We start from the raw sequence: 21,968 nt of genomic DNA, 5'->3' as shown, positions 1-21,968 counted from the left end.
CTCCTATGGAGGTGGTGAAGTAAGTTTGTGCTAGATTTCTAAGTTGATATGCGCTTCTCAGCATGCTGAAGCCCGGTTCCTCTCAGAGTGCAGTAAATTACAGAGGGATGTGAAGGGAGTATTACCTATTGATTGCAATGGTCATCCTTAAGGGGATCTATTTCATAGGTTCTCTGTTATTGGTCGTAGAGATTCAACTCCTACCTCCCTTTTCAGATCAACAATATACTCTTATATACCATTACCTCTGCTGATTCTCGTTTCTTTACTGATTTGGCTATCTACTTTATGTAGATGAGTGTCTTTTGGTAAGTATGTTTTCCTTTATTAAGACACTCTCAGCTATGGTTTGGCACTTTAAATGTAAAGTTCTAAATATGTTTGTACTTATATTTGCCATGATTCAGGTTTATCAGTATATTTCCTTTTTGCAGACTGTCAGTTTAATTTTGGGAAATGCACATATATAAAAAAAAAAAAAAAAAAGTTCTTACCTGAAATTTTTCAAATTGACTTTTTTCTAAATTGCGGGCTGTTAGGCTTGCGGGTGCGCAAAATGCTATAATTTATTGCGTCATTCTTGGTGCGAAACTTTTTTGGCATGAGAATTACATTTGTTGACGTATTTTCGTCATTTCTGGCGTCTTAGTTGGCGCAGAGAATTTTCACGTAGTTGCGTCATCTATGACGCTCGTGTTTGTTGCAGACGTTTTTGGCTCCAAAAATATTTTGTCAGTTGTGGGCGTCATACTTGGCGCCAGACTTTTGACATTATTTAAGTCTTCATGTATTTTTGCATTATTCTGTTTGCATTTTTTCCCATTCCTGAAACTGTCATATAAGGAAATTGATAATTTTGCTTTATATGTTATTTTTTCTCTTACATATTGCAAGATGTCTCAATCTGATCCTGTTTCAGAATCCACTATTGGACTCCTGCTGCCTGATGTCGGTTCTACCAAAGCTAAGTGCATTTGTTGTAAACTTGTGGTAACTGTTCCTCCAGCTGTAGTTTGTGATAGTTGTCATGACAAACTTTTACATGCAGAAAATATTTCCATTAGTAGTAATCTATTACCTGTTGTTATTCCTTCAACATCTAATGCTCAGGATATTCCTGTTAATGTGAGAGAATTTGTTTCTAATTCTATTCAGATGGCTTTGTCTGTCATACCACCTTGTAATAAACGTAAAAGGTCTTTTAAAACTTCTCATAAAATTGATGAATTTTTAAATGACCGACAACATTCTGATTTATCTATCTCTAATGAGGATCTATCTGGTTCAGAAGATTCTGCCTCAGATATTGACACTGACAAATCTTCATACTTATTTAAAATGGAGTATATTCGTTCCTTATTGAAAGAGGTGTTGATTGCATTAGATATGGAGGAGACTAGTCCTCTTGATATTAAAACTAGTAAACATTTAAATTCCGTTTTTAAACCTCATGTAGTTATTCCAGAGGTTTTTACAGTTCCTGATGCTATTTCAGATGTAATTTCTAGGAATGGAATAGATTGGGTACCTCTTTTACTCCTTCTTCAAGGTTTAAGAAACTGTACCCTTTGCGGTCTGATAGATTGGAGTTTTGGGAAAAGATCCCCAAAGTTGATGGGGCCATCTCTACTCTTGCTAAACATACTACTATTCCTACGGCAGATAGTACTTCTTTTAAAGATCCTTTAAATAGGAAACTTGAATCTTATCTAAGAAAAGCTTATTTATGTTCAGGTCATCTTCTTAGGCCTGCTATTTCTTTGGCTGATGTTGCAGCTGCTTCAACTTTTTGGTTGGAAACCCTAGCACAACAAGTATCAGATCATAATGTGTATAGCATTATTAAATTAATTCAACATGCTAATAATTTCATTTGTGATGCCATTTTTGATATCATCAGAATTGATGTCAGATATTTGTCTTTAGCTATATTATCTAGAAGAGCTTTATGGCTTAAATCTTGGAATGCTAATATGACTCCTAAATCAATGTTGCTATCTCTCTCTTTCCAAGTTAATAAATTATTTGGTTCTCAGTTGGATTCAATTATTTCAACTGTCACTGGGGGTAAGGAAGCTTTTTTTGCCTCAGGATAAAAAATCTAAGGTTAAATTTAGGGCTGCTAACCGTTTTCGTTCCTTTTGACAAAATAAGGAAAAGAAACCTGATCCTTCCCCTAAGGGAACGGTTTCCAATTGGAAGCCTTATTCAGTCTGGAATAAATCCAAGCCATTTAAAAGGTATAAATCAGCCCCCAAGTCCACATGACGGTGGGGCCCTTATTCCAGCTCAGCTGGTAGGGGGCAGACTAAAATTCTTCAAGGATGTTTGGATCAATTCAATCCAAAATCATTGGATTCAGAACAATGTTTCTCAAGGGTACAGAATAGGTTTCAAAGTAAGACCGCCTGTTTGAAGTTTCTTTCTCTCACGCATTCCAGTGAACCCAGAAAAGGCTTAGGCTTTCCTGAAGTGTGTTTCAGACCTGGAGGTATCTGGGGTAATTGTGCCAGTTCCTGTTCAGGAACGGGGTCTGGGGTTTTATTCAAATCTGTTCATTGTCCCAAAGAAGGAGAATTAATTCAGACTAGTTCTGGATCTAAAAATTTTGAACCGTTACGTGAGAATTCCAACATTCAAAATGGTGACTATAAGGACTATTCTGCCTTTTGTTCAGCAAGGGCATTATATGTCCACAATAGACTTACAGGATGCATATCTTCATATTCCGATTCATCCAGATCACCATCAGTTCCTGAGATTCTCTTTTCTAGACAATCATTACCAATTTGTTGCTCCTCCTTTTGGCATAGCGACAGCTCCAAGGAACTTTTCAAAGGTTCTCGGTGCCCTACTTTCTGTAATAAGAGAGCAGGGTATTGCAGTGTTTCCTTATTTGGACGATATCTTGGTACTTGCTCAGTCTTTACGTTCTGCAGAACCTCGCATGAATCAACTAGTGTTGTTTCTTCAAAAACATGGTTGGAGGATCAATTTACCAAAAAGTTACTTGACTCCTCAGACAAGGGTAACCTTTTTAGGTTTCCAAATAGATTCAGTATCCATGACACACAGGCCAATTTATCAAAGGGCTTGCGGACCTGATCCGACACGGCGGATCAGGTCCTCAAGACCTTGCTAAATGCGGAGAGCAATACGCTCTCCGCATTTAACATTGCACCAGCAGCTCACAAGAGCTGCTGGTGCAACGCCGCCCCCTGCTGACTCGCGGCCAATCGTCCGCCAGCAGGGGGGTGTCAATCAACCCAATTGTACTCGATCAGGTTGATTTCCGGCGATCCCTGCTCAGAGCAGGCGGACAGGGTTATGGAGCAGCGGTCTTTGTGACCACTGCTTCATAAGTTGTGTTTCTGGCGAGTCTGAAGACTCGCCAGAAACACGGCCCTTCAAGCTCTATACGGAGCTTAATAAATGGGTCTGTTTGTCTCTAACAGACAAGAGGCATCTGAAATTGGTTGCAGCTTGTTGGAACCTTCAGTTTCAATCATTCCCTTCAGTAGCTATGTGCATCGAGGTTTTAGGTCTCATGACTGCAGCATCGGACGCGATCCCTTTTGCTCGTTTTCACATGAGACCTCTTCAGCTTTGTATGCTGAATCAATGTTGCAGGGATTATACAAGGATATCACAATTAATATCCTTAAATCCCAATGTTCGACTATCTCTGACTTGGTGGTTAGATCACCAGCGTTTAGTTCAGGGGGCCTCTTTTGTTCGTCCAACCTGGACTGTGATCACAACAGATGCGAGTCTTTCAGGTTGGGGTTCTGTCTGGGGATCTCTGACAGTGTAGGGGGTTTGGAAATCTCAAGAGGCGAGATTACCAATCAATATTTTGGAGCTCTGTGCGATTTTCAGAGCTCTTCAGTTTTGACCTCTTCTGAAGAGAGAACCGTTTATTTGTTTTCAGACAATGTCACAACAGTGGCATATGTCAATCATCAAGGTGGGACTCACAGTCCTTAAGCTATGAAAGAAGTATCTCGGATACTTGCTTGGGCAGAATCCAGCTCCTGTCTAATTTCTGCGGTCCATATCCCAGGTATAGACAATTGGGAAGCGGATTATCTCAGTCGCCAGACTTTACATCCGGGAGAGTGGTCTCTTCACCCAGATGTGTTTTTTCAGATTGTTCAGATATGGGGGCTTTCAGAAATAGATATGATGGCTTCTCATCTAAACAGGAAACTTCCCAGGTATCTGTCCAGGTCCAGGGATCCTCAGGCGGAAGCAGTGGATGCGTTGACACTTCCTTGGAGTTATCAACCTGCTTATATCTTTCCGCCTCTAGTTCATCTTCCAAAAGTGATTTCCAAAATCATAATGGTGCGTTTGTTTGTACTGCTGGTGGCTCCAGCATGGCCACACAGGTTTTGGTATGCGGATCTTGTTCGGATGTCCAGTTGCCAACCTTGGCCACTTCCGTTAAGGCCAGACCTTCTGTCTCAAGGCCCTTTTTTCCATCAGGATCTCAAATCATTAAATTTGAAGGTATGGAGATTGAATGCTTAGTGCTTAGTCATAGAGGTTTCTTTGACTCAATGATTAATACTATGCTGCAGGCTCGTAAATCTGTGTCTAGAAAGATTTATTATCGAGTTTGTAAGACTTACATTTTATGGTTTTCTTCTCATAAATTCTCTTGGCATTCTTTTAGAATTCCTAGAATTTTACAGTTTCTTCAGGATGGTTTAGATAAGGGTTTGTCTGCAAGTTCCTTGAAAGGACAAATCTCTGCTCTTTCTGTTCTGTTTCACAGAAAAAATGCTAATCTTCCTGATATTCATTGTTTTGTACAGGCTTTGGTTCGTATTAAGCCTGTCATTAAATCAGTCTCTCCTCCTTGGAGTCTTAATTTGGTTTTGAAAGCTTTACAGGCTCCTCCGTTTGAGCCTATGCATTCTCTGGACATTGGATTTCTTTCTTGGAAAGTATTGTTCCTTTTGGCCATCTCTTCTGCTAGAAGAGTTTCTGAATTATCTGCTCTTTCTTGTGAGTCTCCTTTTCTGATTTTTCATCAGTATAAGGCGGGCTTGCGGACTTCATTTAAATTTTTACCTAAGGTTGTGAATTCCAACAACATTAGTAGATAAATTGTTGTCCCTTCATTGTGTCCTAATCCTAAGAATTCTCTGGAGAGATCTTTACATTCTTTGGATGTGGTAAGAGCTTTGAAATATTATGTTGAAGCTACTAAAGATTTCAGAAAGACTTCTAGTCTATTTGTTATCTTTTCTGGTTCTAAGACGGCTTCTGACATTTCTTTGGCATCTTGGTTAAAGCTTTTGATTCATCATGCTTATTTGGAGTCGGGTAAATCCCCGCCTCAGAGGATTACGGCTCATTCTCCTAGGTCAGTTTCTACTTCCTGGGCTTTTAGGAACAAAGCTTCTGTTGATCAGTTTTGAAAGCAGCAACTTGGTCTTCTTTGCATACTTTTACTAAATTCTACCATTTTGATGTTTTCTCTTCTTCAGAAGCAGGTTTTGGTAGAAAAGTACTTCAGGCAGCTGTTTCAGTTTGATAATTCTGCTTATAATTTCAGTTTTTTGCATTATAAGATTAAAACTTTTGATTTGGGTTGTGGATTCATTTTTCAGCTGAATTGGCTGTCTTTATTTTTATTCCTCCCTCTCTAGTGACTCTTGCGTGGAGTGCCACATCTTGGGTATTTGCTATCCCATACGTCACTAGCTCATGTATTCTTGCCAATTACATGAAAGAAAACATAATTTATGTAAGAATTTACCTGATAAATTAATTTCTTTCATATTGGCAAGAGTCCATGAGACCCACCCTTTTTATGGTGGTTATGATTTTTTTGGATAAAGCACAATTATTCCAATTCCTTGTTGATGCTTTCGCTCCTTTCTTATCACTCCACTTCTTGGCTATTCGTTAAACTGAATTGTGGGTGTGGAGAGAGGTGTATTTATAGGCATTTTGAGGTTTGTGAAACTTTGCCCCTCCTGGTAGGAATGTATATCCCATACGTCACTAGCTCATGGACTCTTGCCAATATGAAAGAAATTAATTTATCAGGTAAATTCTTACATAAATTATGTTTTTAAACTTTCCAATTTACTTCTATTATAAAATTTGTTTCATACTCTTGGTATCCTTTGTTGAAGGCATAGCAATGCACTACTGGGAGCTAGCTGGATACATTTGGTGAGCCACCGACAAGAGGCATATATGTGCAGTCACTAATCAGCTCCCAGTAGTGCATTGCTGCTCCTGAAAGATGTTGAAAATGTTATGCACTATCTGAATCATGAAAAAAGTGGGAGTTTATGTCCCTTTAATGTAAAGAAATAGCTTTTGTGAAGAAGTAACCCCTTGGCTTCCAGAAAGGGCTGCAACACATTGCTACTGAAAGGTCAGCTACAGACCTGATACTTACATAACTCCTAAGCTCAGCACATACAGGAAAATGTAGTTTATTAAAGCATTGAAGATATTTGCTGTGAGTCCCGTTAACACTTGAGGTAGAACAATGCCCTAGATAAAGAAGAGAGTCGTTTCACTAGGAGTATAAAATGCTATAGGCCTGGATGCAACAAATTAGATAAAAAATTCTAAATTCATGATATGCTATAGTCTTTTCATTTTTGGGGGTTAATGCTCAAATCTTAAAGATTCGGGTAGATTACGAGTTTTGTGTTAGGTGAAAAAGCAGCGTTAACAGGTCCTAACGCTGCTTTTTCACTACCGCTGCTATTACGAGTCTTGCAGGTTTAGGGGCACCGCACACTTTTTTTGGCCTTACCGCAAAACAACTTAAGTAAACTTCATAACCCCTTTTTTCTATGGGACTTCCATAGCGCCGGTATTACGAGTCTGTCCTGGGAGGCCAAAAAGTGAGCGGTACACCCTCTACTGCCAAGATTCCTACTGCATTTGAAAGTCAGTAGTTATGAGTTTTATGATACAACGCTGTAACATTAAACTCATATAAACATATAACTAAAGTGCTAAAAAGTGCACTAACACCCATAAACTACCTATTAACCCCTAAACCGAGGCCCTCCTGCATCTTAAACACTATAATAAAACTTTTAACCCCTAATCTGCTGCTCCTGACATCGCCATCACTATAATAAACATATTAACCCCTAAACCGCCACACTCCCGCATCGCAAACACTAGTTAAATATTATTAACCCCTAATCTGCCATCCCTAACATCGCCTCCACCTACCTACATTTATTAACCCCTAATCTGCCGCCCCCAATGTCGCTGCCACTATACTAAATGTATTAACCCCTAAACCTAAGTCTAACCCTAACACCCACTAACAAATATAATTACAATAAATCTAAATAAAATTACTATCCTTACCTAAATTATTCCTATTTAAAACTAAATACTTACCTATAAAATAAACCCTAAGCTAGCTACAATATAACTAATAGTTAAATTGTATCTAGCTTAGGGTTTATTTTTATTTTACAGGAAAGTTTGTATTTATTTTAACTAGGTAGAATAGTTATGAAATAGTTATTAACTATTTAATAACTACCTAGCTAAAATAAATACAAAAGTACCTGTAAAATAAAACCTAACCTAAGTTACAATAACACCTAACACTACACTATAATTAAACAACTTAACTACATTAAATACAATTAACTAAATTAAATTAAATTAGCTAAAGTACAACCCCCCCACTAAATTACAGAAAATAATAAACAAAATACAGATATTAAAACTAATTACACCTAATTTAATAGCCCTATCAAAATAAAAACATGCCCCCCCAAAATAAAAAAATACCCTAAACTAAACTACCAATAGCTCTTAAAAGGGCCTTTTGCGGGGCATTGCCCAAAAGTAATCAGCTCTTTTACCTTTAAGAAAAATACAAACAACCCCCCAACAGTAAAACCCACCACCCACACAACCAACCCCCCAAATAAAATACTATCTAAAAAAACCTAAGCTCCCCATTGCCCTGAAAAGGGCATTTGGATGAGCATTGCCCTTAAAAGGGCAGTTAGCTCTTTTGCAGGCCCAAACCCTAACCTAAAAATAAAACACACCCAATACACCCTTAAAAAAACCTAACACTAACCCCCTGAAGATCGACTTACAGTTCTGACATCCATCCTCAAGGAAGCGGCAGAAGTCTTCATCCAACCGGGTTAAAGTCCTCAACGAAGCCGGGAGAAGTCTTCATCCAAGCTGGGTGAAGTGGTCCTCCAGACAGGCAGAAGTCTTCATCCATCCGACACGGAGCGGCTCCATCTTCAAGACATCCGACACGGAGCATCCTCTTCATCCGACGGACTAACGACGAATGACGGTTCCTTTAATTGACGTCATCCAAGATGGTGTCCCTTAGATTCCGATTGGCTGATAGAATTCTATCAGCCAATCGGAATTAAGGTAGAAAAAATCCTATTGGCTGATGCAATTAGCCAACAGGATTGAAGTTCAATTCTATTGGCTGATCCAATCAGCCAATAGGATTGAGCTTGCATTCTATTGGCTGTTCCAATCAGCCAATATTCGTCTTTAATCCGTTGGATGAAGAGGATGCTCCGCGTCTGATGTCTTGAAGATGGAGCCGCTCCGCGTCGGATGGATGAAGATAGAAGATGCTGTCTGGATGAAGACCTGCCCGTCTGGAGGGCCACTTTGCCCGGCTTGGTTTGAAGACTTCTGCCGGCTTCTATGAGGACTTCTGCCACTTGGATGAAGACTTCTGTTGCTTCCTTGAGGATGAATGTCCGGTCTTCAGAACTGTAAGTCGATCTTCAGGGGATTAGTGTTAAGTTTTTTTAAGGGTGTATTGGGTGGGTTTTATTTTTAGGTTAGGGTTTGGGCCTGCAAAAGAGCTAACTGCCCTTTTAAGGGCAATGCCCATCCAAATGCCCTTTTCAGGGCAATGGGAAGCTTAGTTTTTTTTAGGGGTGTTGGTTGTGTGGGTGGTGGGTTTTACTGTTGGGGGGGGTTGTTTGTATTTTTTTTTACAGGAAAAAGAGCTGATTACTTTGGGGCAATGCCCAGCAAAAGGCCCTTTTAAGGTCTATTGGTAGTTTAGTTTAGGTTAAGGTTTTTTTTTATTGGGGGGGGGGCATTTTTTTATTTTCATAGGGCTATTAGATTAAGTGTAATTAGTTTAAATATCTGTAATTTGTTTATTATTTTCTGTAATTTAGTGTTTGTTTTTTTTGTACTTTAGCTAATTTAATTTAATTTAGGTAATTGTATTTAATGTAGTTAATTTATTATAGTGTAGTGTTAGGTGTTATTGTAACTTGGGGGAAGGTTTTATTTTGCAGGTACTTTTGTATTTATTTTAGCTAGGTAGTTATTAAATAGTTAATAACTATTTAATAACTGTTCTACCTAGTTAAAATAAATACAAACTTGCCTGTAAAATAAAAATAAACCCTAAGCTAGATACAATGTAACTATTAGTTATATTGTAGCTAGCTTAGGGTTTATTTTATAGGTAAGTATTTAGTTTTAAATAGGAATAATTTAGGTAAGGATAGTAAGTTTATTTAGATTTATTTAAATTATATATAAGTTAGGGTGTTTTAGGGTTAGGGTTAGACTTAGGTTTAGGGGTTAATACATTTAGTATAGTGCTGGCGACGTCTATCTTTTTAAACAATAACATTTTTGGAGTAGACTGTCCCTTTAATAAAATAAACCATAATACTAGTCAGACTTAAATATGGATAGAACGTTTAGTTAATTAAGTGTAAGCAGTTATGTGTTAAAAAAAAACATTTTCCCAGTGGCACGGACTTGGCATAGATACCTGATTGTGTGAGTCAGACTTAAAGTCTTTGTTGGTCTTTTGTATATATTTGCACAGATTGTGGTACCTAAGTCTCCTTCATTTTACGTTAGGACAGCAGACTATTAATATAATATATCTAATTTGATGAGCTGTAATTTGCATGTCTCCTGCAATTTACAGATTAGATTGAGTCACATAACATTTAATATGTAGTGGGTATTGTGTATATCTTACATTGGGTTTTGGAGCAGAGAAGAGAGGGTGGAGCTATGAAAATCATTAGTAGGTGTGATCTGTACTCCTGTAACCTGCTTTGATTTCTCTGCTGCAAAGTGTTCATCAAATTTGTTTACCTTAAAGGGAAACTGAACCCAAATGTTTTAAGAAACTTTCTAATGTACTCTATTATCAAATTTTCTTTGTTCTCTTGGTATCTTTATTTGAAATGGAATGAATGTAAAGCTTACGAGATGGCCCATCTTTGGTTCAGACCCTGAGTAACACTTGCTGATTGGTGGCTACATTTAGCCAAGTGCTACCCAGGGTGCATTTGGATGTGCATTTGGATACTTTAGTATCAAGTGGAAGAAGGCGGCCGCTCGCTGTATTCACCTCTTTTTGAAGCCGCATTTATTCTCGTGAAAGTGCAACACAAATCCAGATCTTAGTGTGTTGTACTTTCACAAGAATAAATGTGGCTCCAAAAAGAGCAGAATGTGGCGAGTGGCTTCCTTCTTCCCCATTGGATGCTAAGAAAACATACAAAAGCACACCCCTAGCTATTAACCTGCTCTCACCAAAGGTAATCCTGAAAATCTGGCCTGTTTGTGTGCCATGAGGAGTTCAATTAAAGGGACAGAAATCTAAAATATTGAATTCATGATTTGGATAGAACATATAATTTTAAACAACTTTCAAATTTACTTCTATTATCAAATATGCTTCATTCAGCTACTGTAGCTAGTGGCAGCTAGCTGAACACTTCTAGTTAACCAATCACAAGAGACAAATGTGTGCAGGCACCAATCACCAGCTAGCCCCACTAGTGTAGGACATGTGCGTATTCTCTTTCAACAATGGAAACCAAGAGAACAAAGCACATATGAAAATAGAAGTGATTTTAAAAGTGTCTTAAAATAACATGCTCTATCTGATTCTTGCAAGTTTCATTTTAATTTTCCTATCCCTTTAAAAAACACTGTTCTTGCAGATGGTACCATGTTTTTTCATATGGAGCAGTGACTTTGGTGGATGAACTAACTGTAACATATACATACTCAGAGATATGTGCAATGCCAACTGAAAGATCTCAATGTTATAAACTTAAAGTGATTGTAAACTCTCCCCTTTTTAAAATCAGATCCGGAATGTTAGAGATATTTTAGATGGAGTTTAATTCACCAGTTGTAATAAAGATGCGCTATAAACACCCTGTGCTCTGCCGCCCACTTCAAAAGTAAATTTTCCTGTGAGCTAACAATATGAATTGTTGTCCAATCAGTGCTCTCCCCATATGGCATTTTTGTTGTAGTTATAATATGTTGTAGTATTAATATATTTTTTAAGAGAGGGACTTGTCTACTGGGAAATAAAAAAATTTAGGGGTCTCTAAACATTTTTTTTCATGGTGCATATAAAGTACGATTGCAAACCAGGTCACTGTGTGTTTGGTATACTTTATTTTTAAATGATCTGGTTTGCAGTACTGCTCCAAGACCAGCTCACTAGCAGCTGCCGGTGAATCTTGCCTTAGGTCCTTTGTGACGTTACCAAGTGTATATGTTGTGACTTCGGACGGCACTCCCATGAAGCCTGAGAGTGCCGCCCCCTAGGCCACCAACGACCCCCGTCCTCTAGTGCGGGGGTTTCGAGGAAAACAGAGTTTGATCACAGATCCCCCTGCATGATGAGAAGGACTCATAATGTGCCTACAGGTAGCGATGCTCATTGAAGGGGTTAAAATAGACCAGATTAAAGATGAAAATTTACAAATAAAAATACATAATTAAATATCACCTAATTTTCTAAATGCGTATATATGGGCAGGATTACTTACTTGGTTTTGCAAATATTTTGACTGTAGATTGTACAGAAATGTAGCCTAATTAAGACATAAAATGAATTGGGGAATTAAAAACATGCAGCCAAAACCTAAAACAGTGATACAGTTATTTATTTTTTAACCCCTTAAGGACCACTGAACTTTTCCATTTTCTGTCCGTTTGGGACCAAGGCTATTTCTTTCATGTAATTGGCAAGAGTCCATGAGCTAGTGACGTATGGGATATACAATCCTACCAGGAGGGGCAAAGTTTCCCAAACCTCAAAATGCCTATAAATACACCCTTCATCACACCTACAATTCAGTTTTACAAATTTTGCCTCCTATGGAGGTGGTGAAGTAAGTTTGTGCTAAGATTTCTACGTTATATGCTTCTCAGCATTTTGAAGCCCGATTCCTCTCAGAGTACAGTGAATGTCAGAGGGATGTGAAGGGAGTATCACCTATTGAATGCAATGGTTTTCCTCATGGGAGATCTATTTAATAGGTTCTCTGTTATCGGTCGTAGAGATTCATCTCCTACCTCCCTTATTCAGATCAACAATATACTCTCATATTCCATTACCTCTACTGATAACTGTTTCAGTACTAGTTTGGCTATCTGCTATGGGGGCTAGTTATCAAGCCGTCTACTTTTCTGGCTTCGCCGGCCCAATACGTCCGCCTAAGCTCGCCTACCTTCGCCGCCGCGGACCTTGAATACGTTCGCCTAAGTTATCAAATAAAGCTGTCAAAAAGCCGCGGGGCGATGAGCAGCGGACTGTGACAGTTATCACTCATCCGATCTCGCTGCCCTTCGGCTTTTTCCCAGCTTTATTGCTAGCCTGTCACTAAGCACTCACACTAAACTGCACTGTTCTACCCCCTATACCGGCGCCCCCGGAGCCCCCCGCAACTAAATAAAGTTACTAACCCCTAAACCGCCGCTCCTAGACACTGCCGCAACTCTTATAAATGTATTAACCCCTAAACCGCCGCTCCTAGACCCCGCCGCAACTCTTATAAATGTATTAACCCCTAAACCGCCGCTCCCGGACACCGCTGCCACCTACAGTATACCTAGTAACCCCTATCCTGCCCCCCCTACACCGTCGCCCTCTATTATAAAATTATTAACCCCTATCCTGCTGATCCCGCACCTCTCCGCAACTAAATAAATAGTTTAACCCCTAAACCGCCGCTCCATGAACCCGCCGCAACCTATATTAAACCTATTAACCCCTATCCTGCCCCCCCTACACCGTCGCCACCTATAATAAATTTATTAACCCCTATCCTGCCCCCCACTACGCCGCCGCCACTGTAATAAAATTATTAACCCCTAAACCTAAGTCTAACCCTAACGCCCCCCTAACTTAAATATTAATTAAATAAATCTAAATAAATTAACTCTTATTAACTAAATGAATCCTATTTAAAACTAAATACTTACCTTTAAAATAAACCCTAATATAGCTACAATATAAATAAGAATTATATTCTAGCTATTTTAGGATTTATATTTATTTGACAGGTAACTTTCAATTTATTTTAACCATGTACAATAACTATTAAATAGTTATTAACTATTTAATAGCTTACCTAGCTAAAATAAAGAGAAATGTACCTGTGAAATAAATCCTAACCTAAGTTACAATTACACCTAACACTACACTATACTTTAATAAATTATTCCTATTTAAAAATAAATACTTACCTGTAAAATAAACCCTAAGATAGCTACAATGTAATTAATAATTATATTACAGCTATCTTAGGATTTATATTTATTTTACAGGTAACTTTGTATTTATTTTAGCTAGTTAGAATAGTTATTAAATAGTTATTAACTATTTAATAACTACCTAGCTAAAAGAAATACAAAATTACCTGTAAAATAAATCCTAACCTAAGTTACAATTAAACCTAATACTACACTATCATTAAATTAACTAAATAAACTACCTACAAATAACTACAATTAAATACAATTACATAAACTAACTAAAGTATAAAAAAAAAAAAGCTGTTACAAAAAATAAAAAATTAAGTTACAAACATGTTAAAAATATTACAACAATTTTAAGCTACTTACACCTAATCTAAGCCCCCTAATAAAATAACAAACCCCCCAAAATAAGAAAAATCCCTACCCTATTCTAAATTAAATAAATTTCAAAGCTCTTTTACCTTACCAGCCCTTAAAAGGGCCATTTGTGGGGGCATGCCCCAAAAAGTTCAGCTCTTTTGCCTGTAAAAGAAAAATACAACCCCCCCCAACATTAAAACCCACCACCCACATACCCCTAATCTAACCCAAACCCCCCTTACAAAAACCTAACACTAATCCCCTGAAGATCATCCTACCTTGAGTCGTCTTCACTCAGCCGAGCCACCGATGGAACTGAAGAGGACATCCGGAGCGGAAGAAGTTAATCCTCCAAGCGGTGCTGAAGAAATCTTCCATCCGATGAAGTCATCATCCAGGCGGCGCTGAAGAAGTCTTCGATCCGGCCGATGTCATCTTCCAAGAGGCGCTGAAGATGTCTTCTATCCGGGTGAAGTCATCTTCCAAGCCGGGTCTTGAATCTTCCTTCCGCCGACGCGGAACCACCTTCTTCACCGACGGACTACGACAAATGACGGCTCCTTTAAGGGACGTCATCCAAGATGGCGTCCCCTCAATTCCGATTGGCTGATAGGATTCTATCAGCCAATCGGAATTAAGGTAGGAAAAATCTGATTGGCTGATGGAATCAGCCAATCAGATTGAGCTCGCATTCTATTGGCTGTTCCGATCAGCCAATAGAATGCGAGCTCAATCTGATTGGCTGATTGGATCAGCCAATCGGATTGAACTTGAATCTGATTGGCTGATTCCATCAGCCAATCAGATTTTCCTACCTTAATTCCGATTGGCTGATAGAATCCTATCAGCCAATCGGAATTGAGGGGACGCCATCTTGGATGACGTCCCTTAAAGGAGCCGTCATTCGTCGTAGTCCGTCGGTGAAGAAGGTGGTTCCGCGTCGGCGGAAGGAAGATTCAAGACCCGGCTTGGAAGATGACTTCACCCGGATAGAAGACATCTTCAGCGCCTCTTGGAAGATGACATCGGCCGGATCAAAGACTTCTTCAGCGCCGCCTGGATGATGACTTCATCGGATGGAAGATTTCTTCAGCGCCGCTTGGAGGATTAACTTCTTCCGCTCCGGATGTCCTCTTCAGTTCCATCGGTGGCTCGGCTGAGTGAAGACGACTCAAGGTAGGATGATCTTCAGGGGATTAGTGTTAGGTTTTTGTAAGGGGGGTTTGGGTTAGATTAGGGGTATGTGGGTGGTGGGTTTTAATGTTGGGGGGGGTTGTATTTTTCTTTTACAGGCAAAAGAGCTGAACTTTTTGGGGCATGCCCCCACAAATGGCCCTTTTAAGGGCTGGTAAGGTAAAAGAGCTTTGAAATTTATTTAATTTAGAATAGGGTAGGGATTTTTCTTATTTTGGGGGGTTTGTTATTTTATTAGGGGGCTTAGATTAGGTGTAAGTAGCTTAAAATTGTTGTAATATTTTTAACATGTTTGTAACTTAATTTTTTATTTTTTGTAACTTAGCTTTTTTTATTTTTTGTACTTTAGTTAGTTTATGTAATTGTATTTAATTGTAGTTATTTGTAGGTAGTTTATTTAGTTAATTTAATGATAGTGTAGTATTAGGTTTAATTGTAACTTAGGTTAGGATTTATTTTACAGGTAATTTTGTATTTCTTTTATCTAGGTAGTTATTAAATAGTTAATAACTATTTAATAACTATTCTAACTAGCTAAAATAAATACAAAGTTACCTGTAAAATAAATATAAATCCTAAGATAGCTATAATATAATTATTAATTATATTGTAGCTATATTAGGGTTTATTTTAAAGGTAAGTATTTAGTTTTAAATAGGATTCATTTAGTTAATAAGAGTTAATTTATTTAGATTTATTTAATTAATTATTTAAGTTAGGGGGCGTTAGGGTTAGGGTTAGACTTAGGTTTAGGGGTTAATAATTTTATTACAGTGGCGGCGGCGTAGTGGGGGGCAGGATAGGGGTTAATAAATGTATTATAGGTGGCGACGGTGTAGGGGGGCAGGATAGGGGTTAATAGGTTTAATATAGGTTGCGGCGGGTTCAGGGAGCGGCGGTTTAGGGGTTAATACATTTATTATAGTTGCGGTGGGCTCCGGGAGCGGCGGTTTAGGGGGAAATAACTTTATTTAGTTGCGGCGGTGTAGGGGGGGTCAGATTAGCGGTGTTTAGACTCGGGGTACATGTTAGGGTGTTAGGTGTAGAGAGCTCCCATAGGAATCAATGGGATGTCTGTCAGCAGCGAACTTGTACTTTCGCTATGGTCAGACTCCCATTGATTCCTATGGGATCCGCCGCCTCCAGGCTGGCGCTTTGAAAACCAGGTACGCTGGGCCGTAAAAGTGCCGAGCGTACCTGCTAGTTTTTTGATAACTAGCAAAAGTAGTGAGATTGTGCCGCACTTGTGTGCGGAACATCTGGAGTGACGTAAGAATCGATCTGTGTCGGACTGAGTCCGGCGGATCGAAGTTTACGTCACAAAATTCTACTTTTGCCGGTCTCGAGCCTTTGATAACTAAGGCGAATCAGCCTCGCCACAAATACGCTGCGGAATACGCAGCGTATTTGAGGTTGACGGCTTGATAACTAGGCCCCTATATGTGGATGGGTGTCTTTCGGTAACTATTTTTTTATTACTTAAGACACTCTCAGATATGATTTTGCACTTTATGTATTAATATAAAGTTCTAAATATATGTATTGTATTCCTTTTGCAGACTATTCAGTTTCATATTTGGGAAAAAATATTTTTCGGAAAATATTTTTCATACCTGGGGTTTAGTCTTTTTTTCAAATTGACTGCTTTTTCACTAAATTTTCACGGGCAAAATTAGGCTTGCGGGGCACAAAATGCTGATGTTTATTGCGTCATTCTTGGCACAAGATATTTTTGGCGCGAAGGGACGTCCGGTGACGCAAGTTAGTCATTTCTAGCATCTTAGTTGACGCCAAGTTCCTTGTACAAGGTGCGTCTGCAATGTCATTTCCTGATGTTGTTAGCGCCAAAAAAAATTCAGTTTGCCTTGTGCGCCAAATATTTTCATTATTTAAAACTCATTCCTATATGCCTCTTGCCTTTTTCTATGTCAGAGGGCTATGCTGTTTGCATTTTTTTCCCATTCCTGAAACTGCCATATAAGGAAAATGATAATTTTGCTTTATATGTTGTTTTTTTTCTCTTACATTTGTAAGATGTCTCAATCTGATCCTATATCAGAAACCACTGTTTGAACCCTGTTGCCTGATAACAGTTCTACCAAAGCTAAGCATATCTGCTGTAAATTTGTGGAGATTATATCTCCAGCTGTGGTATGTAATAGTTGTCATGATAAGCTTTTACATGCAGATAATGTATCCATCAGTAATAGTACAATGCCTGTTGTTCCTTCAATATCTAATGTACATGATATCCCTGTAAATATAAAAGATTTTATTGCTGATGTGATTCAAAAGGCTTTGTCTGCTATCCCACCTTCTAATAAACTTAAAGGGTCTTTTAAAACTTCTTATAAAGTTGATGCATTTTCAAATGACCGGCAACATACTGAATTATCCTCCTCTGATGAGGATCTATCTGACTCAGAAGATCCTACCTCAGATATTGACATTGACAAATCTACTTATTTATTTAAAATGGTGTATATTCATTCCTTGTTAAAAGAGGTGTTGATTACATTGGATATTGAGGAAACTAGTCCTCTTATTGTTAAAACTAGTAAACGTTTAAATTCTGTTTATAAACCTCCTGTGGTTACTCCAAAAGTTTTTCCAGTTCCTGATGCTATTTCTAATATGATTTCTAAGGAATGGAATAGGCCTGGTACTTCTTTTATCCCTTCTTCAAGGTTTAAAAAATTGTATCCTTTGTCAGCAGTTAGTTTGGAGTTTTGGGAAAAGATCCCTAGAGTTGATGGGGATATTTCTAATCTTGCCAACCATACTACTATTCCTATGGAAGATAGTACTTCCTTTAAGGTCCCCTTAGATAGGAAACTTGAATCTTATCTAAGGAAAACTTATTTATATTCTGGCTATCTTCTCAGGCCTGCCATTTCTATGGCTGATGTTGCAGCTGCATCAACTTTTTGGTTGGAAAATTTAGTACAACAGGAAACTGATTTGTCTAGCATTGTTTGCTTACTTCAACATGCTAATCATTTTATCTCTGATGCCATTTTTCATATCATCAAAATTGATGTTAAATCTATGTCATTAGCTATTTTAGCTAGAAGAGCTTTGTGGCTTAAATATTGGAATTTTGACATGGTATCTAAATCTAGATTACTATCTCTTTCTTTCCAAGGTAAAAATTTATTTGGTTCTCAGTTGAATTCAATTATTTCAACTGCCACTGGGGGGAAATCTAAAGCTTCTAACCGTTTTTGTTCCTTTCGACAACATAAGGAACAGAAACCCAATTCTTCCCCCAAAAAATCTGGTTCCAATTGGAAACCTTCTTCAAGTTGGAATAAATCCAACATGTTTAAGAAACCAAAGCCAGCCCCCAAGTCTGCATGAAGGTGCGGCCCTCAATCCAGCTCAGCTGGTAGGGGACAGATTAAGATTCTTCCAAAGCATTTGGGCAGATTCTGTCCAAAATCAATGGATTCAGAGTATTGTCTCTCAAGGGTATCGAATAGGATTCAGAGTAAGACCTCCTGTGAGAAGATTTTTTCTCTCACCTATCCCGACAAATTCAGTAAAGGCTCAAACTTTTCTGTAGTGTGTTTCAGACCTGGAGCTTTCAGGGGTAATCATACCAGTTCCGTTTCAGGAACAGGGTCTAGGGTTTTATTCAAATCTATTCATTGTCCCAAAGAAAGAAAATTCTTTCAGGCCAGTTCTGGATTTGAAAATTTTGAATCGTTTTTTAAGAGTGCCAACTTTCAAAATGGTGACAATAAGGACTATTCTGCCTTTTGTTCAGCAAGGTCATTATATGTCCACGATAGACTTACAGGATGCATATCTTCATATTCCGATTTATACAGATCACTATCAGTTTCTGAGATTCTCTTTTCTAGACAAGCATTACCAATTTGTCGCTCTTCCGTTTGGCCTAGCAATAGCTCCGAGAATTTTTTCAAAAGTTCTCGGTGCCCTACTCTCTATATCCAGAGAACGGGGTATTGCGGTGTTTCCTTATTTGGATGATATCTTGGTACTAGCTCAGTCTTTGCATTCTGCAGAATCTCACACAAATCAACTAGTGTTGTTTCTTCAAAGACATGGTTGGAGGATCAATTTACCAAAAGGTTCCTTGATTCCTCAGACAAGGTTTCCAGATAGATTCAGTGTCCATGACTCTGTCTCTAACAGACTAGAGACAACTAAAATTGGGTTCAGCTTGTCGGAACCTTCAGTTTCAATCATTCCCTTCAGTAGCTATGTGCATGGAAGTTTTAGGTCTCATGACTGCAGCATCGAACGCTATTCCCTTTGCTCGTTTTCATATGAGACCTCTCCAGCTTTGTTTGCTGAATCATTGGTGCAGGGATTATACAAAGTTATCACAATTAATATCCTTAAATCCCAATGTTCGACTCTCTCTGACTTGGTGATTAGATCACCATTGTATAGTTCAAGGAGCCTCTTTTGTTCGTCCAACCTTGATTGTTATCACAACAGATGCAAGTCTTTCAGGTTGGGGAGCTGTCTGGGGATCTCTGACAGCACAAGGGGTTTGGAAATCTCAAAAGGCGAGGTTACCAATCAATATTTTAGAACTCTATGCTATTTTCAGGGCTCTTCAGGTGTGGCCTCTGTTGAAGAGAGAACCGTTCATTTGTTTTCAGACAGACAATATCACAACTGTGGCATATGTCAATCATCAGGGTGGGACTCACATTCCCCAAGCTATGAAAGAAGTATCTTGGATACTTTCTGGGGCGGAATCCAGCTCCTGTCTAATTTCTGCCGTTCATATCCCAGGTGTAGACAATTGGGAAGCGGATTATTTCAGCCATCAGACTTTACATCCGGGGGAGTGGTCGGTCCATCCAGATGTATTTTTTCAAATTGTTCAGATATGGGGTCTTCCAGAAATAGATCTGATGGCTTCCCATCTAAACAAGAGACTTCCCAGGTACCTGTCCAGGTCCAGGGATCCTCAGGCAGAGGCAGTGAGTGCATTAGCAGTTCCTTGGTGTTACCAACCTGCTTATATCTTCCCGCCTCTAGTTCTTCTTCCAAGAGTGATCTCCAAGATCATCATGGAACAATCGTTTGTGTTGCTGGTAGCTCCAGCATGGCCTCACAGGTTTTGGTATGCGTATCTTGTTCGGATGTCCAGTTGCCAACCTTGGCCACTTCTTTTAAGACCAGACCTTCTGTCTCAAGGTCTGTTTTTTCATCAGGATCTCAAATCATTAAATTTTAGGGTATGGAAATTGAACGCCTAGTGCTTAGTCATAGAGGTTTCTCTGACTCAGTGATTAATACTATGTTACAGGCTCGTAAATCTATTTCTAGGAAGATTTATTATAGAGTTTGGAAGACGTATATTTCATGGTGTTCTTCTCATAAATTTTATTGGCATTCTTTTAGAATTGCTAGAATTTTACAGTTTCTTCAGGATGGTTTGGATAAAGGTTTGTCTGCAAGTTCCTTGAATGGACAAATGTCTGCTCTTTCTGTTTTATTTCACAGAAAGATTGCTAAGCTTCCTGATATTCACTGTTTTGTGCAGGCTTTGATCCGTATCAAGCCTGTCATTAAATCAATCTCTCCTCCTTGGAGTCTTAATTTGGTTTTGAAGGCTTTACAGGCTCCTCCGTTTGAGCATTCTTTGGACATTAAACTACTTTCTTGGAAAGTATTGTTCCTTTTGGCCATCTCTTCTGCTAGAAGAGTTTCTGAATTATTTGCTCTTTCCTGTGAATCTCCTTTTTTGATTTTCCATCAGGATAAGGCAGTTTTGTGGACTTCATTTAAATTTCTACCTAAGGTTGTGAATTCTAACAACATTAATAGAGAAATTGTTGTTTCTTCTTTGTGTCCTAATCCTAAGAATTCTTTGGAGAAATCCTTACATTCTTTGGATGATGTAAGAGCTTTGAAATATTATGTTGAAGTTACTAAAGATTTCAGGAAGACTTCTAGTCTATTTGTTGTCTTTTCTGGTCCTAGGAAAGGTCAGAAAGCTTCTACCATTTCCTTGGCATTCTGGTTAAATCTTTTTATTCATCAGGCTTATTTGGAGTCGGGTCAGGCCCCGCCTTAGAAAATTACAGCTTATTCTACTAGATCAGTCTCCACTTCGTGGGCTTTTAAGAATGAAGCTTCAGTTGATCAGATTTGCAAAGCAGCAACTTGGTCTTCTTTGCATACATTTACTAAATTCTACCGTTTTGATGTATTTGCTTCCTCTGAAGCAGTTTTTGGTAGAAAAGTTCTTCAGGCAGCTGTTTCAGTTTGATTTCTCTGCGTATGTTTAAGTTTTTCTTTTTTTTTTTTTTTAGAATCAAAGTTTTTTATTGAGGGATATCAGAAATACAAAATTAAAGCACAATACACATTATACAAAGAGTAAATACATTATACATCACAAGCTTATACATTCCTAAATTCTCTAGTATAATATAAGATAATCACGTTCTGGCATTCCCTCTTTTCTATTTTATTTTGTTTCCTATGTAGATACATAATAAAATGATAGAATTCAAACAACCCTGGTAAATTATACTTCCTATAGGGTGATACGTTTATTAGAATAAAAGTATTTATTATCTAAAAATGTACAAATTATAGGGAGTCATAACAAGTTGCTCCTACTGGATATACTTAAATGGAGGGCAAAGAGCCTCGTTTTCTTTGCAGACAGAAGCTCAGAGCGACTTATGACAGAAAGATATCAACAGCGGATAAATACCGCTTATTTGTCCACCTAAAACAAGGGTGGACAGTAGCTAAAAGTGAGGGTGGGGGGAGGAGCCATAAGTTATGTTGGGTGGGCCCCTCTCCTGGGGAAATGTCAGCTGTAGACGATGCAGGAAAAAGGAAAGGGGGTATGACCCGCAGGCAAC

General features: G+C 38.5%; 1 protein-coding gene across 1 annotated transcript in view; it reads right to left on the bottom strand.

Annotated features, from left to right (window-relative positions):
* The window catches only part of LOC128642779 (multidrug and toxin extrusion protein 1-like), a 585,931-nt gene that overhangs the window by 314,842 nt on the left and 249,121 nt on the right, over nt 1-21,968 (bottom strand). The window contains exons 7-8 of the mRNA XM_053695580.1: nt 11,835-11,879; nt 6,425-6,522 (exon numbers count right to left, since the gene is read on the bottom strand). Of these exons, the coding sequence (XP_053551555.1) occupies nt 6,425-6,522; nt 11,835-11,879 (143 nt within the window). The remainder of the gene's footprint in view (nt 1-6,424; nt 6,523-11,834; nt 11,880-21,968) is intronic.

The sequence above is a fragment of the Bombina bombina genome, chromosome 12 (genome assembly GCF_027579735.1).
Source record: "Bombina bombina isolate aBomBom1 chromosome 12, aBomBom1.pri, whole genome shotgun sequence".
In the NCBI taxonomy this organism is placed as follows: domain Eukaryota; kingdom Metazoa; phylum Chordata; class Amphibia; order Anura; family Bombinatoridae; genus Bombina; species Bombina bombina.
The sequence above is the reverse complement of the archived record's forward strand: the minus strand, read 5'-3'. Positions and strand labels throughout refer to the sequence as shown.